Consider the following 21802-nt stretch of genomic DNA (forward strand, 5'->3'; position numbering starts at 1 on the left):
AAAGCAAAAATAAAAATTTGTTACATAGTGTAATTGATAAAATGTTTTGAGTCATTTAAAAAAATCCAAATTATTTGACTTCAGCTTCTTAAATGTGAGTATTTTCTGGTTTGTTTGACTCCTTTCTTTATTCATCTCCGGCAGTAAGCTGAATATCTTTGTGCTGTGGACAAAACAAGATATTTGAAGGCGTGATCTTGGCGTCTGGAAAACACTGTTCACTTTTTCACTATTTTCTGACACTTTTCTGGACCAAACAACTAATCAGCTAATCAGTCAGTTATTTTCTTGATGAATCTATCATGAAAGTAATCGCTTGTTTCTGCTCTGATTCATTATAAACAGCAGAAAAGTGTGGACACTTCTCAACCTTAGCACAGAGTCAGTCGGCATCCTGAGCCTGTAGGGCATCAAATGGAACATAAAGCTCAATACGTTCAATGCTGATCTCATGCAGTGTTAAAATAAAAAATGGTCGCACTTGACACAGTGCACAGGCATTTTCCAGTAGCCCAGTAAACACAGCCATATATGATCGTAAGAGTTTATGTGGTGGTTCCCAAACTGAGGTTTACCTCTCCTGGGTGGGCACAGCCAAAGCAACAGGGCATATGAACAGCATTTTGAAACCATTAAGTAGACCTCCGAGATGTGGCCTCAAGTGAGTTATTTAGTACCCCCCCCCCCCCCCCCCCGACAAAAAAAAAAAAAATAAAAAAATACAAGCTCGGCAGGATCGTGATGGGGACCAGAAAAACAGGTGCTGTCAGTTTTGTGTCTTAAAACCATCAGTTTAGACAAATTAAAACTTGTATTTTTTTGTATTGTTCAGCGGAACATAGAAAGTTGAAAATCAGCTTGAATCACATGCTTGTTAATGTTATTTCAAACAGTATGTGTGTCTCCAATATTGTTAAAACTATTAAATGTAACTGGTTATAAAGGAGGGCAGGATGGTGAACTGGGCCTGGGAGTTTGATGATTTTTTTTTTTAAATAACCACTGGATGTATGTGTGACCAGTGGTTTTGAACCTGTGGGGTGAGGCCCCCCCGCGGAGCCCCTGGGTAGACATGGAGGGAAATGTGAAGTGCATCTCGGCTTAATGAAGCCAATTGATGTGGGCAGTTGAACAAGATATATCAAATTCCTGAAGCCTGTCAAGATCAGAAAAGCACCAAGATTTATGGAAAAACCTTGATGATTATTGAGGGGAAACAACAGCCATCGAGTTTTTATAGTTCCGGTCTGTGAGAGTTTTTATAGTTCCAGTCTGTGAGAGCCAAAGTGCAAACATCCTTCCCAACTTGAGACTTCAGACTTGGCCCCAGACTGTGGATCCTCCTGATTTATGCACTATTTCTGACCCAGCATTTTATAAATCAAAGTTCAAGACTTATATATTTAAACTTTCTTTTAATACCTAGTGGGGCTATCACATGTTTTCTTTTTATGAGTCGTTTTAACTCTGTTGTGTGTTTGCTTTATTTTTGTGAATTGCTGATCTTTGATTTTACTGTAAAGCACTTTACAGAAACAAAGGTTTATTGAATGATTGATTGATTGATTGATCAATGAAATGAAAAGGACATCAAGAAATCTGAAAAAGCACCTTCACATTTTTTGTTATCAAAGCAGTTACAAATTTCAGTGACTTCTCCCATCAGGTCTCTGCACTCTTACAGCTCAGAATGTTACATGTACGTCACTTTGTTTGCACACTTTCTTTTTTCACTGTGCACACAAAGGTTTTCTTTGCATTTCTTTTATATTTCTGCTTTGACAGTGACCAGAAATTGTTGGCATTTGATATGAGAGGTATGCAGAATAGATTTGGTTATGTAACATATTTAAATTGGAATCAAAATAAAGAATTTGAATCTGGCAAATCAACTCACTCAACATCTTTGCCTTGTATTTGTACAATTATTTGAACTACTGTGCTTTGTATGTAATTAAATATAGAATTTGTCCTTTTTTTGACTGCCCCTGTTTGCTCTGGGACACACACCTGCATCTGCAATCTGATTATTTTCACAAGCAAGTACTCTGCTGATTGTTTTTATGGGGAATTCTTGGGGGGGGGGTGGTTAACACACAATTAAATTTCATTCCATTCAATTTGTGTTATTTGTATAGCGCCAAATCACAACAAAGCTGCCTCAAGGTGCTTCATATGAGTAAGTTCTAACCTTACCAACCCTCTGAGCACACAGGTGACAATAGTAAGAACTCTGGTGATAATGAGGAAGAAACCTCAAGCAGATCAGACTCAGAGGAGTGATCCACTGCTTAGGCCATTCTAATAGTTACAAGGTTTTTACAGGTGGTACAAGAGTTTCTTTACAAACAGAAGATCAACATAAACAGAGTCCGTCCAGTCAGTGGTGCAATAGGTGTGGCATCCCATGGTCTGGCGCGCTGGGGCACAGCATCAGGATCATTCATTAAGCCCCTTTCACATTGGCGTATTCGTAGAGCTGCTCATTGTGGTGTATCATTTATGCTGAGTTGAGCAGCTCTACTCCCACTTTTAGCAGCTCTACGTCGAGTTTTTGCTCCCTACGCAGCAGTATGTTGAGGGCTACGCGCGTAGGACCGAAGAAATTAAACATGTTTAATTTTCTTCGGCATAGAGCGTTGGACACAGTTTTAAGCACGTCTGCGCAGCACAGCGTTACTACATGCAAGTCTGTGCAACACTGCGCTTCTGTACACAACCAAAAACTGAGTGCGTCAACGGCCTGATCGGTCAGGTCTGATCAAACCTGTGACTTTAAAATAAAAGCGCACTCGCTGCATGTCGATGCGCTCATCAAACGGCCTGATCGGTCAGGTCTGATCAAACCTGTGACTTTAAAATAAAAGCGCACTCACTGCATGTCGGTGCGCTCATCAAACACCCTGATTGTGGCAGTGATGCAACTGTCTGACTTCATGATACAGTCCACTGTTTTCCAAGTGCAGTGATGTATTCTGCACAGCCGACATGAGTGAACTGGTTTAATAGTGGCATGGTACATGCGACTGTGTGCACACGTTAAAAAGCGAACACACGTAGCTGCAAGTATGAAACGGACACGGAAAAAGGCTGAGTACGCGCGCATTGCGGGTGTATTTAAATGAAACACAATGCTGCAATACGCAGCTCTACGAATACGCCAATGTGAAAGGGGCTTTAGTGTTGTCAGTGCCTCGGAACTTTGCACAAAACGTTATGATGAACTTGGGGGACATCACCCGACAAGAAGCTCTTTTTGCAGATGGGAAAAGGTCTTTTGTTGGACAAAAGTGAACACAGACGTATAGAATCAGTTCCTTATACATTTCCTTGATCACTCACAGTGTGACTGGGGCTTAAAGAAACTATGTAAAACAACCAATTTTACATATAGCCTCTTACCTAGGTCTCCAGTCTGTTAGGCGGCACTGGTCTCCACTGACTCATTACAAATTATTTGTCAATGCGGGTTAGATCCTGTGGTAAGCAGAAGAACTGGGCCCTTCTTACCCTCCCTATAGTCTGCTTGCTTTTTCTTCAAAGAGCAGTCAACTGCACTACGTGTCCTGGCAGTAATAATCATGTGTAGCATCCTGAGTTATGACTCGACATTTCCTACCTTCTTCAAGGATTCCTTTCTTTGCCAGTCTGATAATAAACCCCCTCTTTGTGCTCTTTATGATGTTTTTAGTGTATTCATATTTTCTTCAGAAGTTGATTTTATTTGCTGAAAATTTTGTTTGCCTTCAGTAATTCAGTGGTGACGGAAACAATGCTTTCCAATTCTATTGCCTTTTTATTGCTGCCCTAACTTCACTTGTTGGTCATTCACTGACAGATATCTGCAATCATGTTATTGAATTCAGTGTCAGCATTGTCTGTTATTGTGTCCCCAGTTCAGCTCTCTTGCAGACTTTCTTAAATGTTCCGTCCACTTCTTCTGTGCTGCCGTTCTTATTTTGTTTCCATTTTTTTTCAGTGTTATTGTGTCGTTGTTGTTCTATATAGGGTCCTCATCTTCTTTATTATTGTAGTTCCATTTCGAGACAGTGTCAGAGTTGCAGTTGAGACTGTTTGGACATGTACAGTGGAGGGACCGAGGTTATATAGGGAGAAGGATGCTAAGGATGGAGCCACCAAGCAGGAGGAGAAGAGGGAGGCCAAAAAGGAGGATTATGCATGTGATAAGGGAGGACATGCAGGTGTTTGGTGTGGCAGAGGACAAGGTGAGATGGTGACTCCTAACTAGATCAGCTGAAAGAGGAAGAAGATGCTATGCTCCCCCTTGAACCTTTCATCATTCTGGTTATCGTCACCCACTTTAGTATTCTTGTTTCCAGCAGCAATCACCATGGCATGTACCTTCCTACATTCTATTATTTTCCACAGCTTCAGATAACACTTTTTCTTTACTTTCTTGTCTATAATTTCTATGGATGTTTAGATGTGGAAAAAGGGTCAGCTTGATGTGTTGGAAATCGTATCTGGCCTTGACGACCCTTTAACTGACTGGGGCCCACTCCTTGCCACATTCTTTGGCATCAGCAGATGTAGTCCGTTTCTATGACTAACATGATCCTTACATGAGTAGGTAATGGTTTCTCCTTCTGTTACAGCCTTCCTTGTCTTGTCCCTTGAGTTTCACCGATACTCGTGATGTCAGTACCTCTCCTGGCTGTTTTTCTTGCTACGTTGGTGATAATTCTACTCTACAGAGTGTTTGCACATTCTAATTGCCTATCTGCATAGTGTGTTTCAGGTACGTTGTTGACCTGATCTGCCTGAGGGTGTCCCATTCGCTTTGACCCTCACATGTCATGGTTTCATTCCCACAGTGAAGAGTAATCACAGCGTGCCCTGGAATCAGTAAATTTGCTGTGCTTCTGGTTTATGTAATACTACAGTTTTTTCAGGAGAGGCTTAGCAGCTCTCTGCCCAACCCCCATCCTAGAGGACCAGGGTGTTGTTTTTATCTGGACTCTCTCCCACAGACCCGTCCGGCATGGTAAAAACCTGCTGGGAGCTTTTAAAGCTCCCATCGGCACAGCTCTGGGGATCACTAGGTAACACAAGCTTTCCTCCCACGACACCCAGGGAAAGGTGTGACCCTTTTAAATCGGATTCTGTTATCTGTGTGGAGAGAAAGGGGGCTGTCGTCTCCCTGAAATCAGATCAGCTATAACTTCATTATTTGTCCATGAAAATTCTCTTAAAATGCACAGAGCAAGCCTGCACCATGATCTGCATATCTGTTGTCCACTCTGAAGTTCAGTACTTTCCAAAACCCATCATTTATCAAAATATGCAGGAGACCAGTTCGCTGCTTCTGGTTACTGCGACCGTTTGTCTCTGAATTTGCAGAGGCTGTGCATTTGGTGGTATATTGGAGGGAATATAAATACTTGATGCATGTATATAAACAGAATTTTGTTGCATGAGAGGTTCGAAGTGGTTTATTTTTTTATTGATTTATGTTTTGTTTTATTGTTTTTTTGCTTATCTTCTACGGATGATTAAAACACAGCTAGTAGACAGTTCTTAGTGTGCAGATATCTGTGCACCACTACGACTCAAATTATAGTGTTAGTCCATGGGCCAAGCAGGTTTTTGGTACCACCTGAGGTGAATAAATGACACATATGATCCAACCTCAGTGTGCCTCAGCCTCTGGAATGGCTGTCATACACTTTGTGTGTGATAGCCATTCCAGATCTGCCAGATTAGTAAAGTTTTTAAAAAGCGCCAATCATAATGAAAAGTATACCACAGTCTTAGTTTGATTATAAAGTTTCCAAAAAGGTAAACGTAGTTTGGACTATGTATGACTGAAGCTCATGGAGTTATGGGGTAAAAGGTCTGTTTCAGTGTGCAGAATTGTCAGAGTTGCTCCAATTTTGATTAAGAAAATGGAAATTATTGGTTGTGCTAAATGATTTCAAACATAGTTTGGGCGATCTGTTTTGCTTTGACATCACATTACGCGGGAACATATGTCATAGTGGAGATTGACCCCCTTTTGCCCATTTTTTTTCAGTAACCGATATTAAACACAGTCAAAACTATTCCTTTTTATTTTTAAATCCTGCTACCTCATCCAGTAATTTGCATCACATTTTGCCAAAACCGTTCAAACTAAACCTTTTTGTAATTCTCACAATCAAACAAATAATGTGGTCTACTGTTTAACATGATTGGAGCATTTTTAAATTTAGATTCCAGCGTGATCCTTCATTGACCCCCAGCTGACTACAACTACCAGTTTGGAATGGTTACACATTTTCGTGTCAGCTGGATTGCAAGTTTTGTTTTGCTTTCGGTGGTTATATTTCTGTTTTACATGCCCTTACTTTGACGTGTTCTTATCTAACAAACACTCGCCACATTACAAAACAAAAAAATGCAATTTTCCTGTTTGACACAGTGGCTTGCAAAAGTAGTCAGCCCCTTGGTATTGCACACATTTTAATTTGTTGATGGCATTTCAAATACAAATCATATCAAATCAATTTTATTTATATAGCGCCAAATCACAACAAACAGTTGCCCCAAGGCACCTTATATTGTAAGGCAAGGCCATACAATAATTACGGAAAAACCCCAACGGTCAAAACGACCCCCTGTGAGCAAGCACTTGGCAACAGTGGGAAGGAAAAACTCCCTTTTAACAGGAAGAAACCTCCAGCAGAACCAGGCTCAGGGAGGGGCAGTCTTCTGCTGGGACTGGTTGGGGCTGAGGGAGAGAACCAGGAAAAAGACATGCTGTGGAAGACAGCAGAGATCAATCACTAATGATTAAATGCAGAGTGGTGCATACAGAGCAAAACGAGAAAGAAACACTCAGTGCATCATGGGAACCACCCAGCAGTCTAAGTCTATAGCAGCATAACTAAGGGATGGTTCAGGGTCACCCGATCCAGCCCTAACTATAAGCTTTAGCAAAAAGGAAAGTTTTAGGCCTAATCTTAAAAGTAGAGAGGGTGTCTGTCTCCCTGATCTGAATTGGGAGCTGGTTCCACAGGAGAGGAGCCTGAAAGCTGAAGGCTCTGCCTCCCATTCTACTCTTACAAACCCTAGGAACTACAAATAAGCCTGCAGTCTGAGAGCGAAGCGCTCTATTGGGGTGATATGGTACTATGAGGTCCCTAAGATAAGATGGGACCTGATTATTTAAAACCTTATAAGTAAGAAGAAGAATTTTAAATTCTGTTCTAGAATTAACAGGAAGCCAATGAAGAGAGGCCAATATGGGTGAGATATGCTCTCCTAGTCCCTGTTAGCACTCTAGCTGCAGCATTTTGAATTAACTGAAGGCTTTTCAGGGAACTTTTAGGACAACCTGATAATAATGAATTACAATAGTCCAGCCTAGAGGAAATAAATGCATGAATTAGTTTTTCAGCATCACTCTGAGACAAGACCTTTCTAATTTTAGAGATATTGCGCAAATGCAAAAAAGCAGTCCTACATATTTGTTTAATATGCGCATTGAATGACATATCCTGATCAAAAAATGACTCCAAGATTTCTCACAGTATTACTAGAGGTCAGGGTAATGCCATCCAGAGTAAGGATCTGGTTAGACACCATGTTTCTAAGATTTGTGGGGCCAAGTACAATAACTTCAGTTTTATCTGAGTTTAAAAGCAGGAAATTAGAGGTCATCCATGTCTTTATGTCTGTAAAATAATCCTGCAGTTTAGCTAATTGGTGTGTGTCCTCTGGCTTCATGGATAGATAAAGCTGGGTATCATCTGTGTAACAGTGAAAATTTAAGCAATGCCGTCTAATAATACTGCCTAAGGGAAACATGTATAAAGTGAATAAAATTGGTCCTAGCACAGAACCTTGTGGAACTCCATAATTAACCTTAGTCTGTGAAGAAGATTCCCCATTTACATGAACAAATTGTAATCTATTAGATAAATATGATTCAAACCACCGCAGCGCAGTGCCTTTAATACCTATGGCATGCTCTAATCTCTGTAATAAAATTTTATGGTCAACAGTATCAAAAGCAGCACTGAGGTCTAATAGAACAAGCACAGTGATGAGTCCACTGTCTGAGGCCATTAGAAGATCATTTGTAACCTTCACTAATGCTGTTTCTGTACTATGATGAATTCTAAAACCTGACTGAAACTCTTCAAATAGACCATTCCTCTGCAGATGATCAGTTAGCTGTTTTACAACTACCCTTTCAAGAATTTTTGAGAGAAAAGGAAGGTTGGAGATTGGCCTATAATTAGCTAAGATAGCTGGGTCAAGTGATGGCTTTTTAAGTAATGGTTTAATTACTGCCACCTTAAAAGCCTGTGGTACATAGCCAACTAATAAAGATAGATGGATCATATTTAAGATCGAAGCATTAATTAATGGTAGGGCTTCCTTGAGCAGCCTGGTAGGAATGGGGTCTAATAGACATGTTGATGGTTTGGAGGAAGTAACTAATGAAAATAACTCAGACAGAACAATCGGAGAGAAAGAGTCTAACCAAATACCGGCATCACTGAAAGCAGCCAAAGATAACGATACGTCTTTGGGATGGTTATGAGTAATTTTTTCTCTAATAGTTAAAATTTTATTAGCAAAGAAAGTCATGAAGTCATTACTAGTTAACGTTAAAGGAATACTCGGCTCAATAGAGCTCTGACTCTTTGTCAGCCTGGCTACAGTGCTGAAAAGAAAACTGGGGTTCTTATTTTCTTCAATTAGTGATGAGTAGTAGGATGTCCTAGCTTTACGGAGGGCTTTTTTTTATAAAGCAACAGACTCTTTTTCCAGGCTAAGTGAAGATCTTCTAAATTAGTGAGACGCCATTTCCTCTCCAACTTACGGGTTATCTGCTTTAAGCTGTGAGTTTGTGAGTTATACCACAGAGTCAGGCACTTCTGATTTAAAGCTCTCTTTTTCATAAGTAATCATTACTGATTACTTATGCAACCCATCATTTTGGCTTTTATATTTTTAATAAATTTATATCAGGTTGTAGAGATTTACTTTCACTTTGAGTTTAAGGAAGATCATTTAAAAAATTTTTATATTGAGAAGCCTGGTTGACATTTTGTATTTGAAATGCCATAAACAACTTAAAATATGTGAAATACCAAGGGGCTGAATACTTTTGCAAGCCACTGTTATAGCAGTAATGGGCACAGTTCTGCTAATCAGCTAACAGCTAATTAGTAAGGCTAACCTTTTCGTCAGCAGATTAGCTTTTCAGCTACCCTTGAAAACCATTAGCAGACCAATTAGCTTTAACTAAATGTAGTTCAGTTATGTTACCATTTTTTTAAGTAAAAAAATATGTTACATTTGAAAATCTTAAAATCATAGCTGTTCCTGTTCTAGCTTGTACACTAATCCAATAAGTGAGATTGACACATAAATAAATAAATTATTAGTCTGTTAATATTACTGTTCATGTTTTATTTCTTAATATTCCTTATCATTTAGTAATTTATCTACTGTAAAACCGTATGTTGAATAGAAACTACTGTTTAATTTAATTTATTTGTTGAATTATTTATATACATTCCTGATCTTGGTATGCTGAACCATTTTGGGAACCTCCATATTTACTCTTCAGCATATTAAAATTTCAGCTCTTTTGGTCTGTTTCTCAGTGTTTTTGTGCCAAAACGCCAAGCCGAAGCTAAATTCATATAGTAAAAGTTAGCAGTTAGTGGTTATCGGCAGTGTCTGTATGAAGAAAAAGTAATGTGCAGCTGTAAAACAGTGGATGGATTTGTTTTTCTGACATTATTAAATTTAGCAAAGCAGATGATGACCGCACGTCTTTGTGTGTGTGTGTGTTTCTTAGGCCAGGAGTGCAGAGATCCCTGAGCTGCGATCAGAGCCTCTGATGCGCTCTTGCAGCAGCAGCACAGCCAGCATGAAAGTCAAGAATGTCAAGAAGTGAGTGGACACGTGCCCACCTGCCACCATTCGTCTGCTGCCTCTCTTAAATATCTCAGCCTTCTTTATTTATTACTCTAAACTGGCTGCTTATTGCTTGATTCTTCTTTTGAGAGTCATCCATTCCCTGAGTCTATATCGATGTTTTATGCTTTTCCTCGCTCCGTGCAGTTGCTTGGCGCTCTCCTTCGCTTAGTCATACTCACTCCAGGGTGTTATCATGAGCAGGGGGTGAAGTACTTATCAAAGTATGTGTTTGTGTGTTTTTTAGACTCTGCTTCACCAAGGGCCACTTCCCGAAATTGGCAGAATGCGCTCACTTCCACTATGAAAACGTCGACTTTGGCACAATTCAGGTAAAGAGCTTGACGCTGCAGTGTGAACATCTTCACAGCATTGAACTGTGATCTGAGAAATGTGTGTGTGTGTGTGTGTGTGTGTGTGTGTGTGTGTGTGTGTGTGTGTGTGTGTGTGTGTGTGTGTGTGTGTGTGTGTGTGTGTGTGTGTGTGTGCGCGCGCGCTCGTCAACACCTCTTAGGTGTTTGGGCCAATTTGTACCAAACATGCTGTGCGCATGTTGGTTGACCCCAGAATTGCCTTTAAGGGGTTTGTTTTATCAAAGGTAAAGGTCAATGGGGTCAAAGGTCAAATCATATATATATTTTTTAATTTTGTTTTTTTCCACTCTAGTGTCCAACAAACTTTAAATTACCCTGGCAACAATAATATACCAATGGTCAGTCATTGGACTTAAGGGCATTGGGGTCAAATGTCACTTTTTTGCACCAAATTACACACACATACAGAGATTTGTTCTGCAATTGCCCAACCGTAAGACCACTCTTTGAGGTTCAAGGTGTTAGGTGTGACCCTAATTTGCACCAAACGTGGTACACATAAAGAGTTCTGGAAATGCACAGCAAGATCTGCCATCATTGTAAGGTATATCTGTCTGTCTGTTTCTTGGCCAACTCCTTCCAGGTGCTTTTGGTGATTTCTACCAAATGTGGTATGTCAATTAAGTATATATTGTATTGGACCAAAAGTGGCACACACTAAGGTGGATTCCAGAATGACCCAGCCAAGGACAGTCAAGTGACCAAGGTCAAGGTCACTGGGATCAAATGGCAAATTGGCATAGGCAGTGCTGTGTCCAATTATTGTGTGTACCCATGCCCACCAAAGCATATAGATGAAAACTAAGGCTGTTTTTAAAGAATTATCCCATAATAGCACCAGAAACCTGTAAAACACTGTTGTTTTCTGTTCTTAAGGCTCAAGTCAAAAAACCTTGAGGAAAAAGCAGCTTCAGCTGGAAGAGCTGCTTGGTGAAATTGTGTCTGAACATCACGTGCAGCACAAGGTGCTTTTCCACTGCATGGCGAGTGCTTATGGACCAAAGAACCTGGCTCAATGTAATGCGGCATAGTTCGTGTTTGCAGTTTCCATCAGGCAGAAATGACCTCAGGCTTTTAGCAGATTTGAAACATCAAAATGCATACAACCCATGTGTGTCTCAGCTGGTTAAACTTTTGTTTTGTCACACATTCAGTGTGTTTCAGTGCAGCCAAAGTTTTAGTTTATATATTTGTTTATGTCTTTTCGTTGTCTGTCTGTCAACCGTGTTGTTGGGTATTTAGCAGGATATCTGAGAATGACATGATCACGAGGTGTTGCAGATGAGGCAGGAATCAGAAATGAGAAAGACAAAGTTCTATTTGGAAGGCCTAATGCCTGCTTCACACTGCAAGATTTTAAAATTGTCGGTAGGTTTTCAATACCACACATGGCGATTAAAAAAATCATAATTGTAACAGTTTTGGTCATACAGTGTGTGGTGTGCAGCCACATGGTAAATACAACACACCACACACGAACATTCCCAGGTCAGACGGGAAATCTTGCAAAACCTCTCGAGATCAAACGTGATTTCGGAGTAAACCATTTTGGATTCCCCTCTGTGCTTCTGTCACCTTGTTTTCTGATTGGCTACATGCAACATTCAAATGGGTGTGTGCTTGTTTGTGCTTGAGGAACACACCACACACTGGGATATCGGGCCAAAACAATCCAACGTGTTGAATATCCACGATTTGAGGTCGAAGAGGTCCCGACGTCCTTTCCGAGCAGTTTTAACACATCACACACAGCAGGAATATCTGATAAGATTATCTTTAGGGCCATCACGATAAGGCTTCATTAAGATTGTCGGAAAGGGGAGATTGGGTCAGATATCTCCCTAATTATCTTGACGCGTGAACCAGGCAATAGTCAGGGCTTCCTTAAGATTGTTGGAAGAGGAATATCAGGTCAGAAATTAGCATAATTATCTTGCCGTGTGAACCAGGCATGAACAAAGAAAGCTGCAGCATCAACATCTTTTGCCTTGAAAGTTCAAAAGTTCTTGTGTTTTCAGTCATGTGTGGGTGTGTGTTTGTTAACAGGGTTACAATAAATTAATGAATACACTTATTTAAAGAACTTCAATTTCAATTTATTTTCATTTATATAGCTCTAAATCACAACAAAGTTGCCTCAAGGCGCTTCACACAAGTAGGGTCTAACCTTACCAACCCCCAGAGCAAGCACACAGGCAGCAGTGGTAACAGTGGTGGACAGAATCAGGCATCAGAAAGACAGCAAATACAGTATAATTTGTCTGCATTAAGTAACAAGAAAAACAAAGGAAAAATACTAAGGTGATCACCGGCCATTAACCCCAAGTTTCACTAAAAGACCCAGAATTTAGATAAAGTTGAGGCCGCGGCCCGGTCCGTTTCCGAATAAAATTAATTTAAAGAGTAAAAAGCATAGAAATATACTATGCCAGTATGCTAGCCATGCGAAAGGGAATATAAGTGTGTCTTAAGTTTGGACTTGAAAGTCACCACAGAATCTGACTGTTGTATTGACACATTTTATTTTAAAAAGCGACTATGAAATAAGTGACAGGACATTTTTAGGTTGTTATGGACAAAAACGATCCCCTTCATGTTGCTTTCAAAAGAATTTATCATCGAGGACAGTTGGGACCTTGGCTGAAGAATGGTACCCCTTCTAGTCTTCTAGTTTGTTTGCATGTTAATTAAGTTCCAGTCTGATTTGTGGTTGCAAGGATCCTGGGTTAAGCCTCTAATAACAATAAACCCCGGCTTTGTGGGGATCATTTTCACATTTAAACTGATAGGAGTGGATTTTCCAAAGCTGTTTTTCCATCACGTTGGTTTATTTGGACGGCTTTATTCTTATCTCTGCCAGCTGATGAGATCCACTGTGAGCAGTGCTGCTGTTGATTCAATATGAAATGTTGTCATGCTTTGGTGTTTTAAAACTTCAGTGAGGTTGGCTCAATGAGGTAAAAACAAAAAAAATTCTGATCACTCACTGTGCTCTGTCACTTGGTGGAGCTGGTAATGATGTTGGCAGATGTATAAGCTCTGTGTGCTCTTGTGGTTTCTTTAGGTAATTGCTGAACAGTTACAATGTTCTGTACCATACGATCTGTTGTTGGAAGAGCTTGCACTATATCATGCTTGTGAGATTTATGGTCTTTTGTGTTATTCTTTTCCATTGTTTGGATATAAAATGAAAGATTGGTGTTAATGGAGCAAAGCGTGACTCACATCTCTATAAACTGATGTCATGAGGAATTCAGCTTCTTTTCTTTTGTTTTTTGTTTTTAATTAAGGTGATTATTTTGCTTTTTTTTTTTTAAGTATCTGCCTTAAAAGTACCAATCGGTTATATTGCAGCACCTTCTCATGTGACCCATCTTCAGACACCTCATGCTTTTGCTTTGTTGAACAGGAAAGCTACAGGACAACTTGTATAGCGCTGGCAAAAGGCGGGGCGGCACATGACGTCTGGTTAGCAATGTTGCCTCACAGCAAGATGATCCCCAACGAGATGATGCGGAATTTGCATGTTCTCCCCGTGTTTGCGTGCAATCCCACCAGCTTCCTCCCTTTTCTAAAGACATGCAGGTTAGGTGGATTGGTGACCGTAGGTGTGAGCAAGAGTGAATGTGTTTATCTATATGTCAGCTTTGTAATAGACTGGCGGCCTGACCAGGGTGTACCCTGGCTCTTGGCCAATGACTGCTGGGATATACTCCAGCCCACCTATGATCCTTAACTGGAATAAGCAGGAATAGAAGATGGAGGGATGGAGGGATGGATGGTGGATGACTTGTCAAACTGCACAGGCAGCTAGACCTATGAGCTCATCATCTCTTAAAGCCTCAAACTGTAAACCAAAAATAAGTAAATTATTAAAATAATAATAATAATAATATGAACACATATAAGCACCAGTGTTTCATTCCTTTAAAAAAAACTACTTCAGTTTTTTGGCAGTTTAATACAGAAAATATGCTGTCTGATGTGGGTTCAAAATTACATTCAGTTTAAAAAAGGTGGGAGCAGGACTACCAACAACCAAGCCTGGTTTTAACCCGAATTCTGTTGGATTACTTCAATACTGTATTATCCACATAGTAATAATCACATTAATAGGTATTGTGAAATTGAACAGTCATATCAGTGACATGACATCTGAGTTCTGTGCTCCAGCGTTGTTTGTGATCACACTACATGCCAAGTCCAGCTGGATCATGCCCCAGACAACCTCTGCAACTCTCGCCAGACACATGCCACCGCACCTTTCCCAACCACAGCCCAGAGTCAGTAGCAAAACACACCAGCCTTTGGGTAGAGTGTGCTCTGGTGTGGTCCAGAGTGCCTAGTATGAGTATATACCCTCATTTACCATTCTGGTGCTTTACACCCAGTTTATTTTAGGACGCTTCCAGCTGCACAGCAGTACATAGGTGTCAAAAATGCAGGCATAGTCATTTGTTATTGTAATGGCCTTTTCCTGTTCCACCTCATTTTTCAGCAGAAGATGGATGTATAGTTGCTTTGAGAAAATCAGCATATAGTGGAGATTTTGAAATTATCATGCAAATCTCCTCACTTCTCACACAGCTCTGCCTTTATAGTAGAAAACCAGCAGGGGTCAGCATTTGACAAAATGTATGGCCGTTAGAAGGGCAGAAGTACAGGTTTGCTGCAAAGCACAAGCCTGCAGATTGTTAACAGATACTTCACAGCACCTACAAAGAAACGCTTCAGCTGATGTGAGTGGCATTTTCATAGCGGATTGTTTCTCTTCATATTATGTCAGCTGTGTGTTCTGGCACAGAGCAGAATGACGTCTCAGCTGGAGCGGTTTTCTTGCTTTGTAGCACTGCCTGTGTTTTGCTTGGTGTTTGCTTCTGTGTGGTTTTAGTGTTCAACACTGCTCCCATAACTCAGAGGAAAGACTGAACCCACATCAGTCAATATATTTTATGTATTAATTTACCAAAAATATTGATGTAGTTTTTTATGAGTGAAACATTGGTGCGCGTATGTGCTCTGATGACTTTTTCCCCCACTTTATATTTTGAGGCTTTAGGAGATGGGCTCATAGGTCCAGCTTTGTGTGCCAAACAGTGCTACCTGCAGTACTGCATACAGTACTATTAGGCATGCGCATGTATCCCTTATAAAATGAGACTATACACATCTATGGCACAATTTAGGAACCATAATTTTTTATGGAATGATTTAAAATGAGATTCAGTGCAATATGATATAACTCTTTGTTTAATGTAGATGTTCATTTTCCATTATAAATTAGAGTTATCCAAAAGCAGTATTGTTTACCTTCAAATACATTCATGAAACACCAGAGACCGCCTTCAGGTTTTTACTACTGTGCTGCTGCACATTGATGCTGCCTCTGCTCATCTTTGCTCACTAATGGCGGCAGCACCACTTACATTATCAGAAGACACAACATAGAAGAAGCCCAAAAGAAGAATCCAGCTGTTGTGAACATGGCACAGCATAAATGTCCTTATCTGAAATGGTATGACAGTATTAATTGAAACATAAAGTTCAAACAGATGTATTTATCCACGACCACTACCGAACATGTTAGTTTTGTTTTTAAGTAAAATCTTCCTTTGGCTTTTCTCGCGGGAGCCTTGCACAACCTGTTAACCTTTACAGGCATTTGAAGACGCAGATGTATGTGCAAAACAAAATTAATTCAACCAATTTCTAACATTAAAATTGATCCATTGACTAGTTCATAGCTTGTTTAGCTACATTTTGGGGTACATATATTCATGTAGTTCTATCTTAGCTGTGTCTCACTTTAAAAAGGATTTTTGATTCATATCCGTTAATAGTTAAACCCCTAAGTAATGCCAATTGTGAGTGTTCTACTCTACCTCCAGATTTAGACATGTCAAGATGCTGACACGTAGGCATTATTTACTGACAAATATTTTTTCTTGTACAACTCAGAATCACAAGGATCTACACATTGAAATTCCATCTCCTATATCCCACACACAGGAATTATGCAATAAATAACTAAAATAGTTACAGTTCTGTTTTGACCTGTCTGTGTCCTTAGACCACACACTTCTTTTGCATCTTCCCAGTCCATCCAGCTGTAACTGTGTACCTGCCTCTTTCGGTTTTCAGTTATAGCTTATAGTTTAGACCTTGAGCCTCCAAAGAAACAAACATGTGGCTTTGTGGTATCCTAGTTGATCCGGACATGACACTTCATTTTCGTCATCCCAGTCCACCCAGCTGTAAGTAGGTGCCAGCTTTGAAGCAAAATGAAGCAAAATGGGGGTGAAATGTAACGGAATGGAGTAAAATAGGGACTTGTAATCATGAAATTGGGGTAAAATGTAATGAATTGGAGCCAAATGGGGCCTAAAATTACAGTACATTTTGTAAAGAGCAGGTCAAAAATAAATAAACATACTTAATTTACTTATATTTGGAGTTGGTCTGAGTCACTCTGCTCCATTTTGTTACATTTTACCTCCATTTTGTAATTGTCAGTCCCCATTTCGCTGCATTTCGTATTTTAGTATAGCCGCCCGAGGGTAGTCTTGGACTCTCATCTGCTTCGTGTTACGGTCTCCAGTGATGAGAAGCAGCCTGATGAACCTCAGTGCCTCTGTAGGACTTAACACTCTCTCTGAAAAAACTGATTAGTTATTGTTGGATTAAAAATTGGAGGCTGCAAAGCAGCTGTCAAATATAAACGTAAGTGTTTTACTGACATCACCAAGGTTACTGAGTTCTTTGCTGTCATATTTATACAAAGTAGTTTCTTATTCGCAGTGAAGATCCAGTCAGAACTCTTAAATAGCTGTTCACGCTGCACATACAGTCAAAGTATCCATGTGGACACACGTGTTTGTGCATCAGTGGTGTTGTGCATGTTCGTGCACACTATAATTATACTGGCAACATATGTTTAGAGCTAATAGAGAACGATTGGCTCAGAGTTGCTCTGTATCGCTCCATAAATTCAGGTTCAGAGCTGAAAGATCTTCAGTCCTGGCTTTAATGTTTACAGAGTCAGATTCTGAACATTTGTGTCGAGTCCAAATACAATATTCAGATTTCAAGAACATTCTCACAAGCCTAAATTAGATACTTATTCTTTGTTTGTGTTGATTTCCTACCTTCATCTTTCCACTGAATCATGTATTTACACATGACTCTGCTCTGCCAGTGAGCAGAGAGAGCACAGTCTGGAAAGAATTTTAAGAAGCAACAACTTAAAGTTGCCTGTATCTTTACAGTGTTTGCCGATTTCACAGTAAAATCACCACAATAATCAGATTCTGTAGACTTGTAGCTTTGTGTTACTGCTACTGTTTTCTCTCTTGTTTGTTTTGAGGTTTCAAAAAAAAAAAAAAAATAAGAATAAGAATACTTCATAACAATTCTGGCTACTCTCAGCTTATCACACCATAAAGAAAGATAAAAAAAAAAAACATCATTGGACTTCTAATGAGTATTTGTATATGCATTACTTTTGTACTGTAGAGCAGGTTGCTTTTTGGGATAAGGAGTTGGGCTCCCAATATATAGATCTGGTTTTGGGTTCCAGTCACACTACCTTTTTGTTTCTTTGGACAAGGCACATCTGCATTGTTCCTGCCCAACCAACTGTAAATGGATGCTGGCCTTCGCGGGGGAAGTAAGTAACCTCCATTGGACTGGCGTTCCATCCACAGGGCAGTCCTAGCGGAATCCGAGGACAAACACTGGTACCACTTAATTCTGTATTTGTACGATACACTTGAGTGTTGTGATGGGTGTGGTGATGATGTGCATCACATTTTCCCTGGGGTGAAAATAAATTGTCTGTCTGTCTGTCTAAATGGACTGCACTGATATGGTACCCTTCTGTCTGAGAAAAGACCCTCAGTGACACTGACAAACTCATTCTTAGAACTTAAACGTGATGCCCTGGACACAAGGACTAATTTGAGGTTCAGTGTCCTTAATCAAGGATACTGACAGACAGGAGAAGCCAGAAGTCAAACTGCAGACTGTTCCGTTAATGGGCCACCCAACCTTGCACCTGAGCCACAGTTGACCCCAGTTCACTCTCTCTTTCCCCCTCTGACATGTTGATGCTGAACGGTCTGTGGCTTCTGTCCTATGTAATGTCTCTGCTGAATTGTCTCCCTTTCCAACTCTTTCCCCCTCAGCCCTCTTCCTGCCCAGTGACGACATTTCGCCGTCTGCAGCCAGACATCAGGAAAACTCCACTGACTTAACTACCCCACTGTACTGCCATATGGTTTAACTGCAGCCTACCATTTTGTCCCGCCTTGTCACACATAGACATCACTGAGAGTCAAATGTCTGAACATTTTACTATTAATGGAAAGTTTTAAGCCACAAAAGCAGGACATGTCCCAAAAATTGTGCAATACTCAACGACTGTATGGTATGTGATGGTAAGGTGTGTCTGAAGTTATTCAGAGATTGAGTCACTGCAACAGTTACATGACTTCAACTTGTTAGTCATTTGTTACATATTACCTACCACATGCACTTTTTTGTACATATTTACGCTTGAGCCCCATGTTATGAAAGTGCCACAGTTTTGCCATCTGTAAAATATGCATCACCCTTTATCCTGAAACACTTTCAGTCATAATCAGTTAATATAACACACTTATTAATTTTTGTAATGGTCAGTGATCCCCATCATTGGATACAGGTTCATGCTACTTGGTTACCTTTTGTGGTTCACATTTTTATCACTTTTTTCTTAAAATACACTCAACAAAAATATAAACGCAACACTTTTGGTTTTGCTCCCATTTTGTATGAGATGAACTCAAAGATCTAAAACTTTTTCCACATACACAATATCACCATTTCCCTCAAATATTGTTCACAAACCAGTCTAAATCTGTGATAGTGAACACTTCTCCTTTGCTGAGATAATCCATCCCACCTCACAGGTGTGCCATATCAAGATGCTGATTAGACACCATGATTAGTGCACAGGTGTGCCTTAGACTGTCCACAATAAAAGGCCACTCTGAAAGGTGCAGTTTTGTTTTATTGGGGGGGGTACCAGTCAGTATCTGGTGTGACCACCATTTGCTTCATGCAGTGCAACACATCTCCTTCGCATAGAGTTGATCAGGTTGTCAATTGTGGCCTGTGGAATGTTGGTCCACTCCTCTTCAATGGCTGCGCGAAGTTGCTGGATATTGGCAGGAACTGGTACATGCTGTCGTATACGCCGGTCCAGAGCATCCCAAACATGCTCAATGGGTGACGTGTCTGGTGAGTATGCCGGCCATGCAAGAACTGGGACATTTTCAGCTTCCAAGAATTGTGTACAGATCCTTGCAACATGGGGCCGTGCATTATCCTGCTGCAACATGAGGTGATGTTCTTGGATGTATGGCACAACAATGGACCTCAGGATCTCATCACGGTATCTCTGTGCATTCAAAATACCATCAATAAAATGCACCTGTGTTCTTCGTCCATAACAGACGCCTGCCAACCCCACCGCCACCATGGGCCACTCGATCCACAACATTGACATCAGAAAACCGCTCACCCACACGACGCCACACACGCTGTCTGCCATCTGCCCTGGACAGTGTGAACCGGGATTCATCCGTGAAGAGAACACCTCTCCAACGCGCCAAACGCCAGCGAATGTGAGCATTTGCCCACTCAAGTCGGTTACGATGACAAACTGGAGTCAGGTCGAGACCCCGATGAGGACGACGAGCATGCAGATGAGCTTCCCTGAGATGGTTTCTGACAGTTTGTGCAGAAATTCTTTGGTTATGCAAACCGATTGTTTCAGCAGCTCTCCGAGTGGCTGGTCTGACGATCTTGGAGGTGAACATGCTGGATGTGGAGGTCCTGGGCTGGTGTGGTTACACGTGATCTGCGGTTGTGAGGCTGGTTGGATGTACTGCCAAATTCTCTGAAACGCCTTTGGAGACGGCTTATGGTAGAGAAATGAACATTCAATACACGAGCAAAAGCTCTGGTTGACATTCCTGCTGTCAGCATGCCAATTGCACGCTCCCTCAAATCTTGCGACATCTGTGGCATTGTGCTGTGTGATAAAACTGCACCTTTCAGAGTGGCCTTTTATTGTGGGCAGTCTAAGGCACACCTGTGCACTAATCATGGTGTCTAATCAGCATCTTGATATGGCACACCTGTGAGGTGGGATGGATTATCTCAGCAAAGGAGAAGTGCTCACTATCACAGATTTAGACTGGTTTGTGAACAATATTTGAGGGAAATGGTGATATTGTGTATGTGGAAAAAGTTTTAGATCTTTGAGTTCATCTCATACAAAATGGGAGCAAAACCAAAAGTGTTGCATTTATATTTTTGCTGAGTGTACAATATTCTTTTCAATTTCAGGTACATTAGTGTGCAAAGGTTTTATTCACATTTATTTTGCTTAAATGATAATTAAAACATCACCACATTTCACCTTTAAAATACAGAATTTCATTTTGGTGGTACAACATATTTTCTTTTATGTGTGCTTCTGTAATTTAAAAGAAAATCGGGTTATTATCCATAGTTGTTTTGGTGTTGTGTAGTTGGAAGTAGACATACAGACAAATCACCATTAAACATAAATAAATGGAAAATTAGGTTTGTATCTCTGTAATTCATTGACTTCTTTAATAAAGCAGAAAACAAACCTAAGATTTAGATTATTATCAAAATGCTGTGGTCACCATATCTGTATGCAGTGAAAGTTTTGAACTTGTAGAGACCTACACTTATCTTGGTAGTGAAGCTTATATTGTTCTTGATATTTGAGATTGAGAAATGCCTGGGCCGAGTCATGAGGTTGCTGAACAGAGGTATTTGGTGATGCCAATGCAGGATCATGAAGGTCCAAGTCTTTACGGCCTTGTGCTTCCTGTCTTACCTTATGGTTGAGAGACTAGAACGCTAACCAGTGACCTAAGGCGATGCCTAGATGTCGTTAGTCGTAGGTTTCTTTGGAGGACACTTAGGTACGACTGGAAGGACTTTGTGTCAAAGGATTACATAGGAAGACTAAGATGAGGAGTATTCCTAGCATTGTTAGGGAACCTACAACATTTTGGCATGTTTTTCTGGGCATGATCCAGCATACGGGTGCCCATGCTTCAAGACCTGACCTAGAACCTTTGTAGACATGTACTTCACCTTCAGATAACTAATGAATTCTCTGTCATGTTGCATTTATTTGTTTTATTAACCTGATATAACTTTATTTTCGGTCATTGTTTTCTGTTTTTAGGACTTGGTCTCTCCGTTATTTTAAGCCTAGATCCCACCGAATAATAAGTCATGAATAATGAGCCACACATGGGTGTGTCAACAATTATTCGAATGACCCACATTTTCATCTATCACATATCCGCTATGAAGGTGCCTCTATGTGCCTCTCTGTACCCTGCATGTGCCACGTAGCAGCCTCTAGTGAGCCATGACCGACCTGTCATTAGAGCCTTGAA

The 21802-nt window shown here is 40.4% G+C and overlaps 1 protein-coding gene across 5 annotated transcripts in view; it reads left to right on the forward strand.

Annotated features, from left to right (window-relative positions):
- The window catches only part of arhgap32b (Rho GTPase activating protein 32b), a 264214-nt gene that overhangs the window by 116444 nt on the left and 125968 nt on the right, over positions 1 to 21802 (forward strand). For all 5 annotated transcript variants that reach the window (XM_034178901.1, XM_034178902.1, XM_034178903.1 and 2 more), the window contains exons 4-5: positions 9821 to 9915; positions 10187 to 10271. In XM_034178901.1, the coding sequence (XP_034034792.1) occupies positions 9821 to 9915; positions 10187 to 10271 (180 nt within the window). The remainder of the gene's footprint in view (positions 1 to 9820; positions 9916 to 10186; positions 10272 to 21802) is intronic.

This window comes from Thalassophryne amazonica, chromosome 9 (assembly GCF_902500255.1).
Source record: "Thalassophryne amazonica chromosome 9, fThaAma1.1, whole genome shotgun sequence".
Classification (NCBI taxonomy): domain Eukaryota; kingdom Metazoa; phylum Chordata; class Actinopteri; order Batrachoidiformes; family Batrachoididae; genus Thalassophryne; species Thalassophryne amazonica.